This window comes from Labeo rohita, unplaced genomic scaffold, assembly GCF_022985175.1.
Source record: "Labeo rohita strain BAU-BD-2019 unplaced genomic scaffold, IGBB_LRoh.1.0 scaffold_244, whole genome shotgun sequence".
NCBI classification, from domain to species: domain Eukaryota; kingdom Metazoa; phylum Chordata; class Actinopteri; order Cypriniformes; family Cyprinidae; genus Labeo; species Labeo rohita.
The window spans coordinates 86,077-101,675 of NW_026128704.1; the positions used below are offsets into that span (position 1 = coordinate 86,077).

Below are 15,599 nucleotides of genomic sequence, written 5' to 3' on the forward strand. Positions count from 1 at the left end.
TGCACTGGCTATCAATAGCTGCTCGCAAAAAATTCAACGCATTGATGTTTGCCTTAAAAACAACCACTGGCTCTGCACCCCTTTACCTAAATTCACAAATTCAGACTTATGAGCCCCCTTTATTCTCTTTCTATTCTACCTGTCTTTTTTTATTTTACTGCACTAACCGAGACCTGTCTCAGCACTTACATATTATTATTATTGCTGTTGGTTTTGATTGCTTCTATTGTCCTCATTTGTAAGACGCTTTGGATAAAGCATCTGCTAAATGAAAAAATGTAAATGTAAATTTGTAAGTGATCTTACAGAAGTACCAAAGTCCGTGAGTGGGCCCCGGGTTCTGGGCTGAGGATGAGGGCGGAGCTCTGGAGGACTGGGGAAAGTGAGGGAGGAACGGAGGGAGTGAGCTCATTGGAACAGCAGGTGGAGGACGCTGGCTGGTGGTGAGCTGGAGCATCTGCGTGTTCTCGGATGGGGGGGAAGATTAGAATCCTCCACATCGTCATAGAAGTTGGGACGAGGAAATCATACAAAACGTACTTTAATGAGATAATCCACGGGAACAGGAACAAACTGGAACAGCAGGGAAAACACAATCCAACACGACGAAACTAACATAAATTACATTAGCGACAACATAAGAACGGACACTAAACAAGGAACTGAATCAAACTTATATAAGACAGCTAATTAGACAAGGACAAGTGGGAGTGATAAACCAATGACGACTTAACAAGCAACGGAACATGAAAGACCAAATAAGGACACAAGAGGGCAAAACCAACAAAACAGTCCACAGGGGTGTGACAATAAGTTTAGTCAACTTGAAATGTTAAGTTGTACTAAGTGAAGACTAAGTAAAGGTCAGTTGTGGCAGTGGCAAGTACAGTAAAACAAAGTTAACTTAAATGTATTAATTCATTAAAGCAACTGTGTGTAGTTTTATGTATTTTTGCAAATTTAGACCTCCCTACAGTTAAGTGAGTAGAGTTCATTGTAAATATATCATAAATATATCACTGCTGTAAGTACAGTGGATCACTGTACACTTGCATTAGTTGCTGCCATAAAGCAATTCACCTTTTTCTTCAACGGATGTAGGCATATGGGTGAGACTTCTGGCTCATTATCTGCTATAGGGAAATAACGAGAAGAATAACAATATGCAGTAAACAATGAAACTGTTTGCACTGCAAACCAGTGTGTTCATAATTAAGATAATACATTAAAATAACATGGTAAGTCACACCATGTTACAATATCAAGCAGCAAAACAAGCTGTTTTGTACAGAAAAAGTTTAAAAAGTGAAACCAAACAAAAAGTTCTAAAGGTTTAAGTTTATCAAAATGCTTTATGAACAATATTTTATATAAAATATATATTTTATGAAACATGTTTCAACTCTAAACTTGCATAAATCTAAAGTTGTGTTCCAAATTTGAGGTTGATATCTCAAAAATTAGCTTTCAGTGCGATTTTGTTTGGGCGCAGTACCAGATTTTCCTCATTAGGTGCCAGCAAAACTGCACTGGTGCACACAGTGGTTGGATTTGTGATTTGCGGTATTTTTTCTATCTCAAATATTACAAGAACACACACACAAACACAATTTTTGTTTTATGACACATATACAAACCACACTCTGACATCCATACCAACACACCCACACAATTATAGCTCCACTATTTAACCAATTGGCTCTATAATATGCAGAAGCAGAAAACAGGAATAAAGCGAGTATTTTCTTTATAGGCCAAACCTGAAAAAAAATGACACCATCTGGTAAAAATAGTAACAAAAAAAAAAAATAATAATTGTAAAGCCTTGCCAACAGAATGAAAGCCTGTTAACAAAAATTGCATTATTTTACAGTTATATGGCACTGCGATTAAAAATTGCAGTTTTAATGGCTTTCAATGGGGACACTTAAAGGGGTCATCGGATAGCCATTTTTCACAAATTGATATGATTCTTTAGGGTCTTAATGAAAAGTCTATAATATACTTTGGTTAAAAATTCTCAATGGTTGCGTAAAACAACACCCTTTTAACCTTGTCAAAATGAGCTATTATGTAACTATTGCCACACACATTAATGTTCAAACAACATGTAAAAGTGAACCTTGCATCTGATGACCCCTTTAAGGTCTTGAGAGGAACAATTTTGTGTACCTAGTGCAAAATAGATTTATTAAAGGAAATGGGGTGAAATAGTAAAATTCTAATAAAAATACACACCTGTGCCTAAATGTATGCAGCTGGCAATAACACAGGCAAAATGATAAAAAAAAAAAAAAAAAAAACTGAAAAGGACAAGAATGTCCAAAAGGGTTAAACTTATATTTTACATTAAAACACTTTAAAAAATTCTGATATTTATTAGACATTCACTTTTATTTAATGTTTATAAGCTTCAGAAGCAGTATAGTGTAAAGGACAGAATTTTTTTATTGTTAATAATAGATTGTTTGTGGTAACCAGCTTTGCTAGTGAATATCTATATCTGTAAAGGAAATTTTGCTCTGCCCCTTTTTTTTAAAACAACCAGTCAAACTTCACCATGTCAGTGTTTGATCTTTGAACACAGCCCTGTATAAAAGAGGAAGCAGCCTAAAATAAGACATAGGCTACTAACAAATTGACACTTTCATTCACATAACTAGGGCTCTTTAGTTCGATTTTTAATTATATTGTATAATAGTAATCTGAACTGAATATACTGGATCTATTTTACTTCTGTGAGCCTCAATCATTATTAAAGGACTGTAATATCAAGTTAATAACTTTCTCACAAGATTGTAAGTAATGTCTTTAAAACTTTCAAGAACATTACCAAATTACGATTACTACCAAATTATTTTTATTTTTATTTATTTATTTTTATTTATTTATTATTCTTACTGTGCTGTTTTCTGCCATTAAGAAAATTAGGCTAATGGGCTTATTTATGTAAAGTACTTAGATTCGGATGTTGGATCAAAATGTTTAAAATGTTAGTAGTTTAAAAGTAGTTCATTTTGTACATTTAAACACATTTTCATGTTCCAGACTTCGTTATACATGTGTGTTTATTTCTCTTTTAGATTAAGTACAGAGAATGAAGTTCAGAGTTTTGTCTACCATTTTCCTCCTCACAATTGCAAGTATGTTTTAAATTGTATTTTAATTGAGCATTTTGTTTCACATTTCTGTTTGTTACCATGTTGCTTTTTTGTTTTTAGATGGAACATGTGACAATAAGGACTTTATTCACCAACAGCCTTTGCTAGTTGCTGAACTGGGAAGCAGTGTGATTATACCCTGCTCTCACTCAGACGACTTTATAAATACTGTTTCATGGTTTAAACATTCTGTTGGCAAGAAACCACTTCTCATAGCATATGCAGAACATAGCTCTGGAAGTGTTACGTATCAAAATGACTTTGACAAGAAAAATCGATTCTTAATCAGAAGTGGAACTGGCTCTTTTAATTTGACCATCATGCACTTGGAAGAATATGACTTTGCAACCTACTATTGTGTTGTGAGTTTTATGAACATTATTAAATTTGGAGAAGGGACAATTCTTCTACATAAAGGTGAGTTATTGACAATATTTTTAAAATCTGAGCTTCACCCACAGTCTGACTGCACATGTGTGTGTTGTTTTAATGTATTTACAGAATGTTACATTTCTTTCAGAAAGTGACGGCATAAGAAGGACTACAGTTCTCCAGCAGCCTGTATTTGACAGACTTCATCCAGGAGATTCAGTGACTCTGCAGTGTTCAGTCATCAGTCAGATCTGTGCTGGACAATACAGCGTCTACTGGTTCAGACATTCATCAGGATATTCTCATCCTGGAATCATTTACACTGATGATAACAGGAGTGATCAGTGTATGGAGAGATCAGAGAATGGCTCGTCTACCCAGAGCTGTGTCTACAGTCTCTCTCAGACTGAACTCAGACCATCTGATACTGGGATTTATTACTGTGCTGTTGCCACATGTGGGAAGATACACTTGGGAAATGGAACTAAGTTGATTATTGAGGGTACAGATTTTTTTTTTTTTATAACATACAGTTATCTTCAGTCTACAAAACTATTAATTACTTCTTTGTATTTTTGTCAGTACATTAGCTCATAAATCTATATAACGATTTCAGATTCTTCAGCTTCGACCTTTCGGAATCCAGTGTTTTTAACCCTGCTCACATTCACCATAATATCCATTATCGTAAACGCATTTCTGGTGATGGTGATTCGCAAGAATTACAAAACAGGTAAATATATTAAAATAAGCTTATGGCAAAATTAAATAAGGTACCAATATTCAACACTAAATTACTATTTTGCAATTCAGATCAGTATAATTAATATATTTATTTTATTTTATTAGGCAAAGAATCTTCAAAACAACCCAGAAATCAAAGCAATGAGGTAATCAATTTTTATTTTCCCTGTTAGAGAATTTAAAGAAATTCAGATGTTGCTTTCATAAAATGTTTTCAGAAACCTATTTCCCACATTTTCTTAAAATCAATTAAACAACCTATTCTTTAATACATTACTGTTCAAAAGTTTGATTTCAGTAACAATTTTAATATTTTTGAAAGAAGTCTTTTTCACTAAGGTTTGTTCAAGTTCAAAAGTATGACATTTATTTGAAATCTTTTTTTTTTGTTGTTGTTGTTGTTACAATGTAAAATTCTCCACTGTCCTTTTGATCAGTTTAATGTGTTCTTGCTGAAAAAAAGAGAAGAATTTCTAAAATCTTTTACTGACCCCAAACTTTTAAATGGTGGTGTGTGATAAATATGGTTTAAAGTGGTAGACCTTTATTCAAAAGTGCATGTTGCTTTTAATGAAAATATCTGCATATATAGCGCTCAAGGGAACAGCACTTAACAATTAAATGTTTGTATTCTTTGTATGCAGACTGTGGAAACAGATGCCTTAAATTATATTGCCCTGAATTTTTCCAAAAGGCCTGCCACCTCAAAACGATCTTCAGGGAAAACCAGCCAAGAAGGAACTGTCTATTCACAGATCAGATCAAAGCCCCAGTTAAGATAATTACTAATGCTAAGAAATTGTTGTTGTTTTATTTATTTTTCTCATTTGAACTGGGTATTATCTGTATTATCTGTACTGTACCCTGTCATATAGGACTGATATTGTATTTTTATTTGTACTGTTAATTTTTTTTTAATATAATTTTATAATTTCTATTCACTGTGAATATTTTTAACTGATACTTGTACTTCTTTTTTTTCTATGACCCTTCAGTGAAGGGCCTTTACTTAAAAGGTCATCAAGCCGTACAATATATTTGAGATTTTATATGTATGTGCTTCACATTATTGAAAACAATGTCAATGTTTGTTTTTGATCTACATCAGAACAGATTTGGAGAAATGTATAATTACATTACTCTCTCACCAATGGATTCTCTGCAGTGAATGGGTGCCGTCAGAATGGAAGTTCAAACAGCTACTAAAAGCATCACAATAATCCACAACACAAGTAGTCCACACATCTCCAGTCCATTAAATAACATAATTTTTGGTGAACTATTCATTTAATTGTTCTCTTTATTTGGGTCTGGGTATTTAAAGGGGACACCCGATTCCCATTTTTCACAAGGTGGTATGATTCTTTAAGGCATTTAGAAACAATCTGTAACATACTTCAGTTAAAATTCTTCAATGGTTGTGTAAAACAACATCTTTTTACATTGTCAAATACAGCTCTGTTCAAAGCATCTTGATGCATGTCTCTTTAAATGATAATGAGCTACTGCTCACCCCGCCCCTGCCTTCCGTTTTTTTTTTTTTTTTTTTTTTTTTTTGGTGTATTTGGCAGTGCATTACCATCAAAAACAAAACTAATTCTCGTCTGATCTCGGAAGCTAAGCAGGGTCGGGCCTGGTTAGTACTTGGATGGGAGACCGCCTGGGAATACCAGGTGCTGTAAGCTTTTTTTTCTTCACTACTGTACTGATACACTGGCTGAAGGTTTTAAATAGCCCTCTTTTCTACAGCACACTGGCTGAATTTTAAATAGCCCTTTTTCACAGCAGCCCTCGCTTACGGCCATACCACCCTGAGCGCGCCCGATCTCGTCTGATCTCGGAAGCTAAGCAGGGTCCTCGGAAGCTAAGCAGGGTCGGGCCTGGTTAGTACTTGGATGGGAGACCGCCTGGGAATACCAGGTGCTGTAAGCTTTTGGCTTTTTCTTCACTACTGATCTGATACACTGGCTGAGTTTGAGTTTTAAATAGCCCACTTTTCACAGCAGTCCTCGCTTACGGCCATACCACCCTGAGCGCGCCCGATCTCGTCTGATCTCGGAAGCTAAGCAGGGTCGGGCCTGGTTAGTACTTGGATGGGAGACCGCCTGGGAATACCAGGTGCTGTAAGCTTTTTTTTTGTAAGCTTTTACTGTGTAAGCTGATACTACTGATACACTGGCTGAATTTTAAATAGCCCTCTTTTCACAGCAGTCCTCGCTTACGGCCATACCACCCTGAGCGCGCCCGATCTCGTCTGATCTCGGAAGCTAAGCAGGGTCGGGCCTGGTTAGTACTTGGATGGGAGACCGCCTGGGAATACCAGGTGCTGTAAGCTTTTTTCTTCCTACTGGATACACTGGTACCAGGTGCTGTAAGCTGCTGTAAGCTTTTCTTCACTACTGTACTGATACACTGGCTGAATTTTAAATAGCCCTCTTTTCACAGCAGCTCTCGCTTACGGCCATACCACCCTGAGCGCGCCCGATCTCGTCTGATCTCGGAAGCTAAGCAGGGTCGGGCCTGGTTAGTACTTGGATGGGAGACCGCCTGGGAATACCAGGTGCTGTCTTTTGATCTCGGAAGCTACTACTACTGGTTAGTACTTGGATGGAGACCGCTGGGAATACCAGGTTTTTTTTTTTTCACTTCACTGTACTGATACACTGGCTGAATTTTAAATAGCCCTCTTTTTTTAGCAGCCCTCTCGCTTACGGCCATACCACCCTGAGCCACCCTGCGATCTCGTCTGATCTCGGAAGCTAAGCAGGGTCGGGCCTGGTTAGTACTTGGATGGGAGACCGCCTGGGAATACCAGGTGCTGTAAGCTTTTTTTTTTCTTCACTACTGATCTGATACACTGGCTGACCCTTTTTCACAGCTGTAAGCTTTTTTTCTTCACTACTGATCTGATACACTGGCTGAATTTTAAATAGCCAGCTTGAGCTTTTTCTTCTCGGACTACTGGGTCAGGCCTGGTTAGTACTTGGATGGGAGACCGCCTGGGAATACCAGGTGCTGGTAGTACTTGGATGGGAGACTTTACCAGGTGCTGTAAGCTTTTTTTTTTCACTACTGTACTGATACACTGGCTGAATTGGCTGAATTTTAAATAGCCCTCTTTTCACAGCAGCTCTCGCTTACGGCCATACCACCCTGAGCTGAGCCCGATCTCGTCTGATCTCGGAAGCTAAGCAGGGTCGGGCCTGGTTAGTACTTGGATGGGAGACCGCCTGGGAATACCAGGTGCTGTAAGCTGCTGTAAGCTAAGCTTTTTCTTCACTACTGTACTGATACTTTTTTTCACTACTGACTGATACACTGGCTGGCTGAATTTTAAATAGCCCACTTTTCACAGCAGCCCTCGCTTACGGCCATACCACCCTGAGCGCGCCCGATCTCGTCTGATCTCGGAAGCTAAGCAGGGTCGGGCCTGGTTAGTACTTGGATGGGAGACCGCCTGGGAATACCAGGTGCTGTAAGCTTTTTTTTCTTCACTACTGTACTGATACACTGGCTGAATTTTGGGAATAGCAGGTGCTGTAAGCTTTTTTTCACTACTGTACTGATACTGGCTGAATTTTAAATAGCCCTCTTTTCACAGCAGCCACTGGCACACTGGCTGATCTTCTGATCTCGGAAGCTAAGCCGGGTCGGGCCTGGTTAGTACTTGGATGGGAGACCGCCTGGGAATACCAGGTGCTGTAAGCTTTTTTCTTCACTACTGATCAGATACACTGGTACCAGGTGCTGTAAGCTTTTTTCTTCACTACTGATACACACTGGCTGAATTTTAAATAGCCCTCTTTTTTAAATAGCAGCCACAGCAGCTTCGCTTACGGCCATACCACCCTGAGCGCGCCCGATCTCGTCTGATCTCGGAAGCTAAGCAGGGTCGGGCCTGGTTAGTACTTGGATGGGAGACCGCCTGGGAATACCAGGTGCTGTAAGCTTTTTTCTTTTTTTCTTCACTACTGATCTGATACACTGGCTGAATTTTAAATAGCCCTCTTTTCACAGCAGCTTCGCTTTTCTACCACCCTTGCCCCGATCTCGTCTGATCTCGGAAGCTAAAGCTAAGGGGGTCGGGCCTGGTTAGTACTTGGATGGGACCGCCTGAATACCAGGTGCTGTAAGCTTTTTCTTCACTACTGATCACTGGCTGAATTTTAAATAGCCCTGGTCCTCGCTACCACCCTGAGGTGCGCCCGATCTCGTCTGATCTCGGAAGCTAAGCAGGGTCGGGCCTGGTTAGTACTTGGATGGGAGACCGCCTGGGAATACCAGGTGCTGCTTTTTCACTACTGTACTGATACACTGGCTGAATTTTAAATAGCCCTCTTTTCTGAGCAGCCCTGCTTACGGCCATACCACCCTGAGCGGCCCGATCTCGTCTGATCTCGGAAGCTAAGCAGGGTCGGGCCTGGTTAGTACTTGGATGGGAGACCGGGGGAATACCAGGTGCTGTAAGGCCTGGTTAGTACTTGGATGGGAGACCGCCTGGGAATACCAGGTGCTGTAAGCTTTTTTTTTTTCTTCACTACTGATACTGATACACTGGCTGAATTTTAAATAGCCCTCTTTTCACAGCAGCCTTTACGGCCATACCACCCCCTGAGCGCGCCCGATCTCGTCTGATCTCGGAAGCTAAGCAGGGTCGGGCCTGGTTAGTACTTGGATGGGAGACCGCCTGGGAATACCAGGTGCTGTAAGCTTTTTTTTTCACTACTGTACTGATACACTGGTACTGAATTTTTTCTACTGGATACACTGGCTGAATTTTAAATAGCCCTTTTTCACAGCAGGGAATACCAGGTGCTACTACTGCTGATACACTTTTTTTTTCTTCACTACTGTACTGATACACTGGCTGAATTTTAAATAGCCCTCTTTTCAGCAGCCTCGCTTACGCCGCCATACCACCCTGAGCGCTCCGATCTCGTCTGATCTCGAAAGCTAAGCAGGGTCGGGCCTGGTTAGTACTTGGATGGGAGACCGCCTGGGAATACCAGGTGCTGTAAGCTTTTTTTTTTTGCTGTAAGCACTACTTTTTCTTGATACACTGATACACTGGCTGAATTTAAATAGCCCACTTTTCACAGCAGTCCTCGCTCACCCTGAGCGCGCCCGATCTCGTCTGGCCATACCACCCTGAGCGCCCCGATCTCGTCTGATCTCGGAAGCTAAGCAGGGTCGGGCCTGGTTAGTACTTGGATGGGAGACCGCCTGGGAATACCAGGTGCTGTAAGCTTTTTTCTTTTACTTCACTGGGAGATCTGATACACTGGCTGAATTTTTTTTTTTCTTCACTAGCCTGATACACTGGCTGAGTTTTAAATAGCCCACTTTTCACAGCAGTCCTCGCTTGAGCGCGCCTTTTAAGCAGCCCGGGCCTGGTTAGTATCCGCCTGGGAATCGGACTCTGATTCTCGGATCTGATCGGCTGAAGCCCTGCAGTCGGGCCTCTCGGATCTCGGAAGCTAAGCTCGGGCCTGGTGGTACTTGGATGGGAGACCGCCTGGGAATACCAGGTGCTGTAAGCTTTTTTTTTTTTCTTCACTACTGTACTGATACACTGGCTGAATTTTAAATAGCCCTCTTTTCACAGCAGCCCTCGCTTACGGCCATACCACCCTGAGCGCGCCCGATCTCGTCTGATCTCGGAAGCTAAGCAGGGTCGGGCCTGGTTAGTACTTGGATGGGAGACCGCCTGGGAATACCAGGTGCTGGTAAGCTTTTGGCTTTTTTTCTTCACTACTGTACTGATACACTGGCTGAATTTTAAATAGCCCTCTTTTCACAGCAGTGCTGGCCATACCACCCTGAGCCCTGATCTCTGATCTCTCGGAAGCTAAGCAGGGTTGGTTACTTGGACTACAGGTGCTGTAGCTTTTTTTTGTACTTCACTGGTACTGATACACTGGCTGAACACTTTTAAATAGCCCTCTTTTTTCACAGCAGCTCTCGCTTACGGCCATACCACCCTGAGCGCGCCCCCGATCGTCTGATCTCGGAAGCTAAGCAGGGTCGGGCCTGGTTAGTACTTGGATGGGAGACCGCCTGGGAATACCAGGTGCTGTAGGTGCTGTAAGCTTTGGCTTTTTCACTACTGTACTGATACACTGGCTGAATTTTAAATAGCCCTCTTTTCACAGCAGCCTCTCTTACTTACGCCATACCACCCTGAGCGCGCCCGATCTCGTCTGATCTCGGAAGCTAAGCAGGGTCGGGCCTGGTTAGTACTTGGATGGGAGACCGCCTGGGAATACCAGGTGCTGTAAGCTTTTGGCTTTTTCTTCACTACTGATCTGATACACTGGCTGAGTTTTAAATAGCCCACTTTTCACAGCAGTCCTCGCTTACGGCCATACCACCCTGAGCTGATACCGATCTCGTCTGATCTCGGAAGCTAAGCAGGGTCGGGCCTGGTTAGCCCACTTGGATGGGAGACCCGCCTGGGAAGCTACCAGGGTGGGCTGGTTAGTACTTGGATGGGAGACCGCCTGGGAATACCAGGTGCTGTAAGCTTTTTTTTTCTTCACTACTGATCTGATACACTGGCTGAGTTTTAAATAGCCCACTTTTTTAGCAGCCTCTTTTCACAGCAGGCCATACCATACCACCCTGAGCGCCCCCGATCTCGTCTGATCTCGGAAGCTAAGCAGGGTCGGGCCTGGTTAGTACTTGGATGGGAGACCGCCTGGGAATACCAGGTGCTGTAAGCTTTTTTTTTTTTCACTACTGTACTGATACACTGGCTGAATTTTAAATAGCCCTCTTTTCAGTGCTGTAAGCTTTTTTCGGACTTTTTTTCTTCACTACTGTACTGATACACTGGCTGACTTTTTCTTCACTACAGTACACTGGCTGAATTTTAAATAGCCCTCTTTTCACAGCAGCTCCTCGCTTACGGCCATACCACCCTGAGCGCGCCCGATCTCGTCTGATCTCGGAAGCTAAGCAGGGTCGGGCCTGGTTAGTACTTGGATGGGAGACCGCCTGGGAATACCAGGTGCTGTAAGCTTTTTTCTTCACTACTGTACTGATACACTGGCTGAATTTTAAATAGCCCTCTTTTCACAGCAGCCCTCTTTTCACAGCAGCTCTCGCTTACGGCCATACCACCCTGAGCGCGCCCGATCTCGTCTGATCTCGGAAGCTAAGCAGGGTCGGGCCTGGTTAGTACTTGGATGGGAGACCGCCTGGGAATACCAGGTGCTGTAAGCTTTTGGCTTTTTTCTTCACTACTGTACTGATACACTGGTACCAGGTGCTGTAAGCTTTTTTTTCACTACCGCCTGGGAATACCAGTACTGATACACTGATACACTGCTGAATCTAGCAATGGTAAGAATAAAGAGGGAGAGCAAGGAAGAAGTGAGGACAAACAAACAGTGATCCAAAAACAACAGGAAACAAGTAAAGTAACAGGAGATCTACAGAAGGAGAAAGGAGAAAACAACAGAGAATTGCAAGGAAGATCCAAAGAGAAGTATAGCAAAGACCTGACTGTAGAGGTGGAGCTAGAAGGAACGGGAAAGATTTCAATGATGGATTTGCTAAAAGGAGTCAAGAAGGAGTGTGGAGAGGTGATTGGTTGCAGAGTGAGAGGTGAAAGGATTTATGAACTCACAATGAACAACGAAGAGGCAAAGATGAAACTAATGGATGGATTGAGAGTACAAGGAGTGATGGTGCATGCCAGGGACATTATTAATAATGACATGGTGGTGTCTTTTATCAACTTGCCGGTGTACTTAGAAGATGAGAAGATACTCTCTAAGTTGCAAGAGTGGGGAGTAAGACCACTTTCACCAATAAAACGTCGGGTGTGGCCTGGTACAAATACAGCTGATGGTACACGGTTCTTAAAAGTTCGCTTTACGGAACAGGTATGTTCACTTCCATACTCCACAAAATTTGAGACTCTGAGAGGCACCGAATATTTTCGTGTCATCCATGACAGACAAGTGCGTGTATGCAGACTTTGTATCAAGCCAGGGCACATATTCAGAGAGTGCCCTGAATTAAAGTGCTTCAGGTGTGGTGGAGGAAGACACTATGCTAGAGATTGTGAGGAATGGATGGGATCAGAGGGAAGGCAAGTGGACGAACAAGAAGTTGGGGAAAGGAGGAATGGGGGTTTGATACAGGAGCGAGGGGCGGAGATGATGGGTGATGTGAGCAGCGGAGGGAAAGATGGAGCTGAGGATGATAAAAGAAGCAGCAAAACGGAGTGGAAAGATGGAGCTGAAAGTATTGGCGAAGAGGATGATGGGGAAGAGGAGATGGAGCGCTCAGAGGAGAGCGAGGAAGGGGAGGAGAAAAGAGAGGAGGAGGAAATATGGGAAAGAAAGGCCCAAAGAGCAAGACAAAGGAGCGACTGTAAAAGAACTGACGGAAAGTAGAGGTGGAAAAGAGACAGAGGGCAGAAAAGGAGAAGGACTGAAAACAAAAATCATAAGACTGAGTACAAAGAGGAAGTCTGAGATGGACAGAGAACAGACTGAACAGATAAAAGAACCAAGATCGGGTATGTGACATCTGTTTAAGTGTTTTATTTAATTATATGTGCAACTCTCTTTTCCTTTTGGTTACTCTCATGGCCACTGTAACGTCTATAAACATAAATGGGTTAAGGGATAAACGCAAGATGAAAGAGTTATTATTTACATATAGGAGTGATATAATTTGTATACAGGAGACAAATTGGGAAGAGGATAAAGTAAGAGAGATGAGAGAAGAGTGGAAAGGGGACATATATTATAACAATGGAGCAAAAAATGCGAGAGGTGTGGCAATATTATTTAAAAAAATATAGCGTAGAAGATATAAGAGAAGTGTATAAAGATCAGAGGGGGAGGATTTTGGTAGTTGAATTTATATATAGAGATGTGCATTTTAGATTAATAAATATATATGTTCCAAATATAGAAGTGGACAAGAGGGAAATTCTGGAAGAATTAAAAGGGCTAGTGTTTGGGAAATGTATTATAGTGGGAGATTTCAATATAAAATGTAGTAGACTAGATGTCGGTAAGGGGGTAACATTTAGATGGGAGAAATCGAGGGGAATGTTGATAGAGATAATAAGAGGAAAGGGGTTGATAGATGTGTGGAGGTATGAAAACCCAGAAAAAAGGGAATTTACTAGGAGGCAGTTAAAGGAAGACATATTAAAACAGAGTAGAATAGATTTAGTGTTAGTAAAGGAAGAAATCATCAGATATATAGATGGGATAAGACATCAAGGAAATAGTTTAAGTGATCACGATAGTGTTAGGTTCAGGATCAAGATAGGGAGCGAGGAGGTAGGAGGAGGGATGTGGATATTGAATGCAGGGTATATTGAAGAGGAAGAATATGAGATACAGATGAAGGATATATTAACTAGAGAAAACGAGAGGATAGATGAGTATAGGAGGGATGGTAGATTGAATGACAAAATAGGGGAGAGGTGGGAGAAAATGAAAGATCAAATCAAGTTAATTAGTATAAAATATGGTAAGAAAAGAAGAGAAAAGATGAAGAAGGAAGAAAGGGTGCTGAGAGAAAGACTGAGGGTAGAATTAGATAAGGCAGAGAACGAGGAAGGATACAACATGGAAAAATATATAGAGGTCAGGATGGCACTGGAGAAATTTGAGAGAGAAAAATGCAGGGGAGCAATTTTAAGAAGTAAAGCAAAATACGCATTAGAAGGTGAGAAATGTACAGGGTATTTTTTAGGGTTAGAGAAAAGTAGACAAAGCAAAACATATATAAATGAAATAAATACAAAAGAAGGCAAAACAACAAAAGATTATGTAGAGATTTTAGAAAGAGTACAAGAATTCTATGAAGAATTATATAAAAGGGGAGGAGTAGATGAAGGAAGCATAGAGGAAGCATTGGAGAGTATAGGCAATACTTTAAGTAAGGAAGATGGGGAGTGGTGTGATAGGGAGATAGAGGAGGGGGAAGTGAAGGAGGCTATAGGGGGGTTGAAAAGTGGAAAAAGTCCAGGGAGTGATGGGATCGGCATAGAATTTTATAAGGTATATAAGGAAAGGGTAGCGCCCATATTAGTAGAAGTGTTTAAGGGAATAGAGAGGACAGGGATAGTGCAAGATAGAATGGTAGAGGGAGTGATAGCTTTAGTGTATAAGAAGGGGAATAGGTTAAATATAGAAAATTATAGACCAATCAGTTTATTAAATGTAGATTACAAAATATTGACCAAAGTTTTAGCAAACAGAGTAAAAAGAGTGATAGGAAACATAGTACAACCAACACAGAGTTATAGCATACCAGGTAGGGACATAGCAGATACAATAGCGACAGTTAGAGATGTGATTGAGTACATGAAGCGAGATAGGAAGGGAGGAATAGTATTAGGGATAGACTGGAACAAAGCTTTTGACAGGGTGGAACACGAATACTTGTTTAGGGTATTAGAGAAATTTGGATTTGGGGTGAAAATAATAGGATGGGTGAGGAGACTATATGAGAAGGCAAAAAGCTGTGTAAAAATAAATGGAGTGTTAACAGATAAGTTTGAGGTAGGAAGGTCAGTGAGACAGGGATGTCCACTGTCTGCATTATTGTATGCCATTTCAGTAGAGCCTCTAGCCACTTTAATTAAGAGGGATAAAATAATAGTTGGGATTGAGTTGCCATACGGAGGGATGTGTACTATAAACCAATATGCGGATGACACTACAATTACAGTGAGGGAAGGAAAGAGTGTAAAAAGAGTTTTGGAGATAGTGAAGAGGTATGGGAAGGCATCAGGGGCAAAAATAAATATGGAAAAATCTGAATTAATGTATATAGGAGAGGTAGAGAGGGTAGAGGTAGGGGTAAGAGTGGAGGAAAAATATATAAAATTATTAGGGGTATATTTAGGGGTGGACAGTAAAGAGGCAAGAGACGTGACTTGGACCGGGGTGATTAACAAAATAAGAACAATATGTGCAGCATGGAAAGGGAGAAAATTAAAACTAAATGGGAAAGTAATAGTTGTAAATAGTCTGTTGTTGTCAGTATGTGTGTATGTATTGAGTGTAATTGAAATGCCAGGGTGGGTGATGAATGAGTTGAATAGAATTATTTGTGATTTCATATGGGAAGGAAAAGGGGTGAAAATTGCTCAGAAAACATTGGTGGGCAAGAGATGGGAAGGAGGTTTAAACTTGATGGACCTTGAAACAAAAAAGGCTGCAATGAGGATAAAAACAGTGATAAAATATATGGGAGGGAGATGGGATTACGGGTGGAAGGAGTTCTTAAGGAAATATATTGATGAAGTGGGAGGAATAGGAAATAACGGGTGGTACATGGGCT

The 15,599-nt window shown here is 41.0% G+C and overlaps 1 protein-coding gene, 12 non-coding genes and 8 pseudogenes across 13 annotated transcripts; all 21 read left to right on the forward strand.

Annotated features, from left to right (window-relative positions):
* Window positions 1–3,089: 3,089 nt before the first annotated feature.
* LOC127159683 (uncharacterized) lies at window positions 3,090–5,369 on the forward strand. Its single transcript, XM_051102472.1, has 6 exons — window positions 3,090–3,143; window positions 3,222–3,578; window positions 3,682–4,035; window positions 4,150–4,266; window positions 4,383–4,423; window positions 4,922–5,369. The coding sequence occupies exons 1-6, from the start codon at window positions 3,098–3,100 to the stop codon at window positions 5,057–5,059; spliced, it is 1,053 nt and encodes a 350-aa protein (XP_050958429.1). The 5' UTR covers window positions 3,090–3,097; the 3' UTR covers window positions 5,060–5,369.
* A 701-nt stretch (window positions 5,370–6,070) lies between these two features.
* Window positions 6,071–6,209, forward strand: LOC127159695 (uncharacterized; annotated as a pseudogene).
* A 79-nt stretch (window positions 6,210–6,288) lies between these two features.
* Window positions 6,289–6,407, forward strand: LOC127159690 (5S ribosomal RNA). The gene has a single exon (XR_007826515.1). It is a non-coding gene; the product is annotated as a 5S ribosomal RNA (ribosomal RNA).
* Window positions 6,408–6,493: 86 nt separating this feature from the next.
* Window positions 6,494–6,612, forward strand: LOC127159701 (5S ribosomal RNA). Its single transcript, XR_007826523.1, has one exon. It is a non-coding gene; the product is annotated as a 5S ribosomal RNA (ribosomal RNA).
* Window positions 6,613–6,730: 118 nt separating this feature from the next.
* LOC127159694 (5S ribosomal RNA) lies at window positions 6,731–6,849 on the forward strand. Its single transcript, XR_007826519.1, has one exon. It is a non-coding gene; the product is annotated as a 5S ribosomal RNA (ribosomal RNA).
* A 134-nt stretch (window positions 6,850–6,983) lies between these two features.
* LOC127159698 (5S ribosomal RNA) lies at window positions 6,984–7,104 on the forward strand. Its single transcript, XR_007826522.1, has one exon. It is a non-coding gene; the product is annotated as a 5S ribosomal RNA (ribosomal RNA).
* A 308-nt stretch (window positions 7,105–7,412) lies between these two features.
* Window positions 7,413–7,532, forward strand: LOC127159693 (5S ribosomal RNA). Its single transcript, XR_007826518.1, has one exon. It is a non-coding gene; the product is annotated as a 5S ribosomal RNA (ribosomal RNA).
* Window positions 7,533–7,640: 108 nt separating this feature from the next.
* On the forward strand, window positions 7,641–7,759 carry LOC127159708 (5S ribosomal RNA). Its single transcript, XR_007826524.1, has one exon. It is a non-coding gene; the product is annotated as a 5S ribosomal RNA (ribosomal RNA).
* Window positions 7,760–8,108: 349 nt separating this feature from the next.
* LOC127159709 (5S ribosomal RNA) lies at window positions 8,109–8,227 on the forward strand. Its single transcript, XR_007826525.1, has one exon. It is a non-coding gene; the product is annotated as a 5S ribosomal RNA (ribosomal RNA).
* A 235-nt stretch (window positions 8,228–8,462) lies between these two features.
* LOC127159706 (uncharacterized) lies at window positions 8,463–8,566 on the forward strand (annotated as a pseudogene).
* Window positions 8,567–8,631: 65 nt separating this feature from the next.
* Window positions 8,632–8,747, forward strand: LOC127159703 (uncharacterized; annotated as a pseudogene).
* A 121-nt stretch (window positions 8,748–8,868) lies between these two features.
* LOC127159697 (5S ribosomal RNA) lies at window positions 8,869–8,989 on the forward strand. Its single transcript, XR_007826521.1, has one exon. It is a non-coding gene; the product is annotated as a 5S ribosomal RNA (ribosomal RNA).
* Window positions 8,990–9,180: 191 nt separating this feature from the next.
* LOC127159704 (uncharacterized) lies at window positions 9,181–9,296 on the forward strand (annotated as a pseudogene).
* A 111-nt stretch (window positions 9,297–9,407) lies between these two features.
* LOC127159700 (uncharacterized) lies at window positions 9,408–9,525 on the forward strand (annotated as a pseudogene).
* A 365-nt stretch (window positions 9,526–9,890) lies between these two features.
* LOC127159692 (5S ribosomal RNA) lies at window positions 9,891–10,010 on the forward strand. The gene has a single exon (XR_007826517.1). It is a non-coding gene; the product is annotated as a 5S ribosomal RNA (ribosomal RNA).
* A 230-nt stretch (window positions 10,011–10,240) lies between these two features.
* LOC127159699 (uncharacterized) lies at window positions 10,241–10,359 on the forward strand (annotated as a pseudogene).
* Window positions 10,360–10,440: 81 nt separating this feature from the next.
* On the forward strand, window positions 10,441–10,558 carry LOC127159696 (5S ribosomal RNA). The gene has a single exon (XR_007826520.1). It is a non-coding gene; the product is annotated as a 5S ribosomal RNA (ribosomal RNA).
* A 73-nt stretch (window positions 10,559–10,631) lies between these two features.
* On the forward strand, window positions 10,632–10,802 carry LOC127159707 (uncharacterized; annotated as a pseudogene).
* Window positions 10,803–10,881: 79 nt separating this feature from the next.
* Window positions 10,882–10,999, forward strand: LOC127159702 (uncharacterized; annotated as a pseudogene).
* Window positions 11,000–11,179: 180 nt separating this feature from the next.
* LOC127159710 (5S ribosomal RNA) lies at window positions 11,180–11,298 on the forward strand. The gene has a single exon (XR_007826526.1). It is a non-coding gene; the product is annotated as a 5S ribosomal RNA (ribosomal RNA).
* An 84-nt stretch (window positions 11,299–11,382) lies between these two features.
* LOC127159691 (5S ribosomal RNA) lies at window positions 11,383–11,501 on the forward strand. The gene has a single exon (XR_007826516.1). It is a non-coding gene; the product is annotated as a 5S ribosomal RNA (ribosomal RNA).
* Window positions 11,502–15,599: the final 4,098 nt, after the last annotated feature.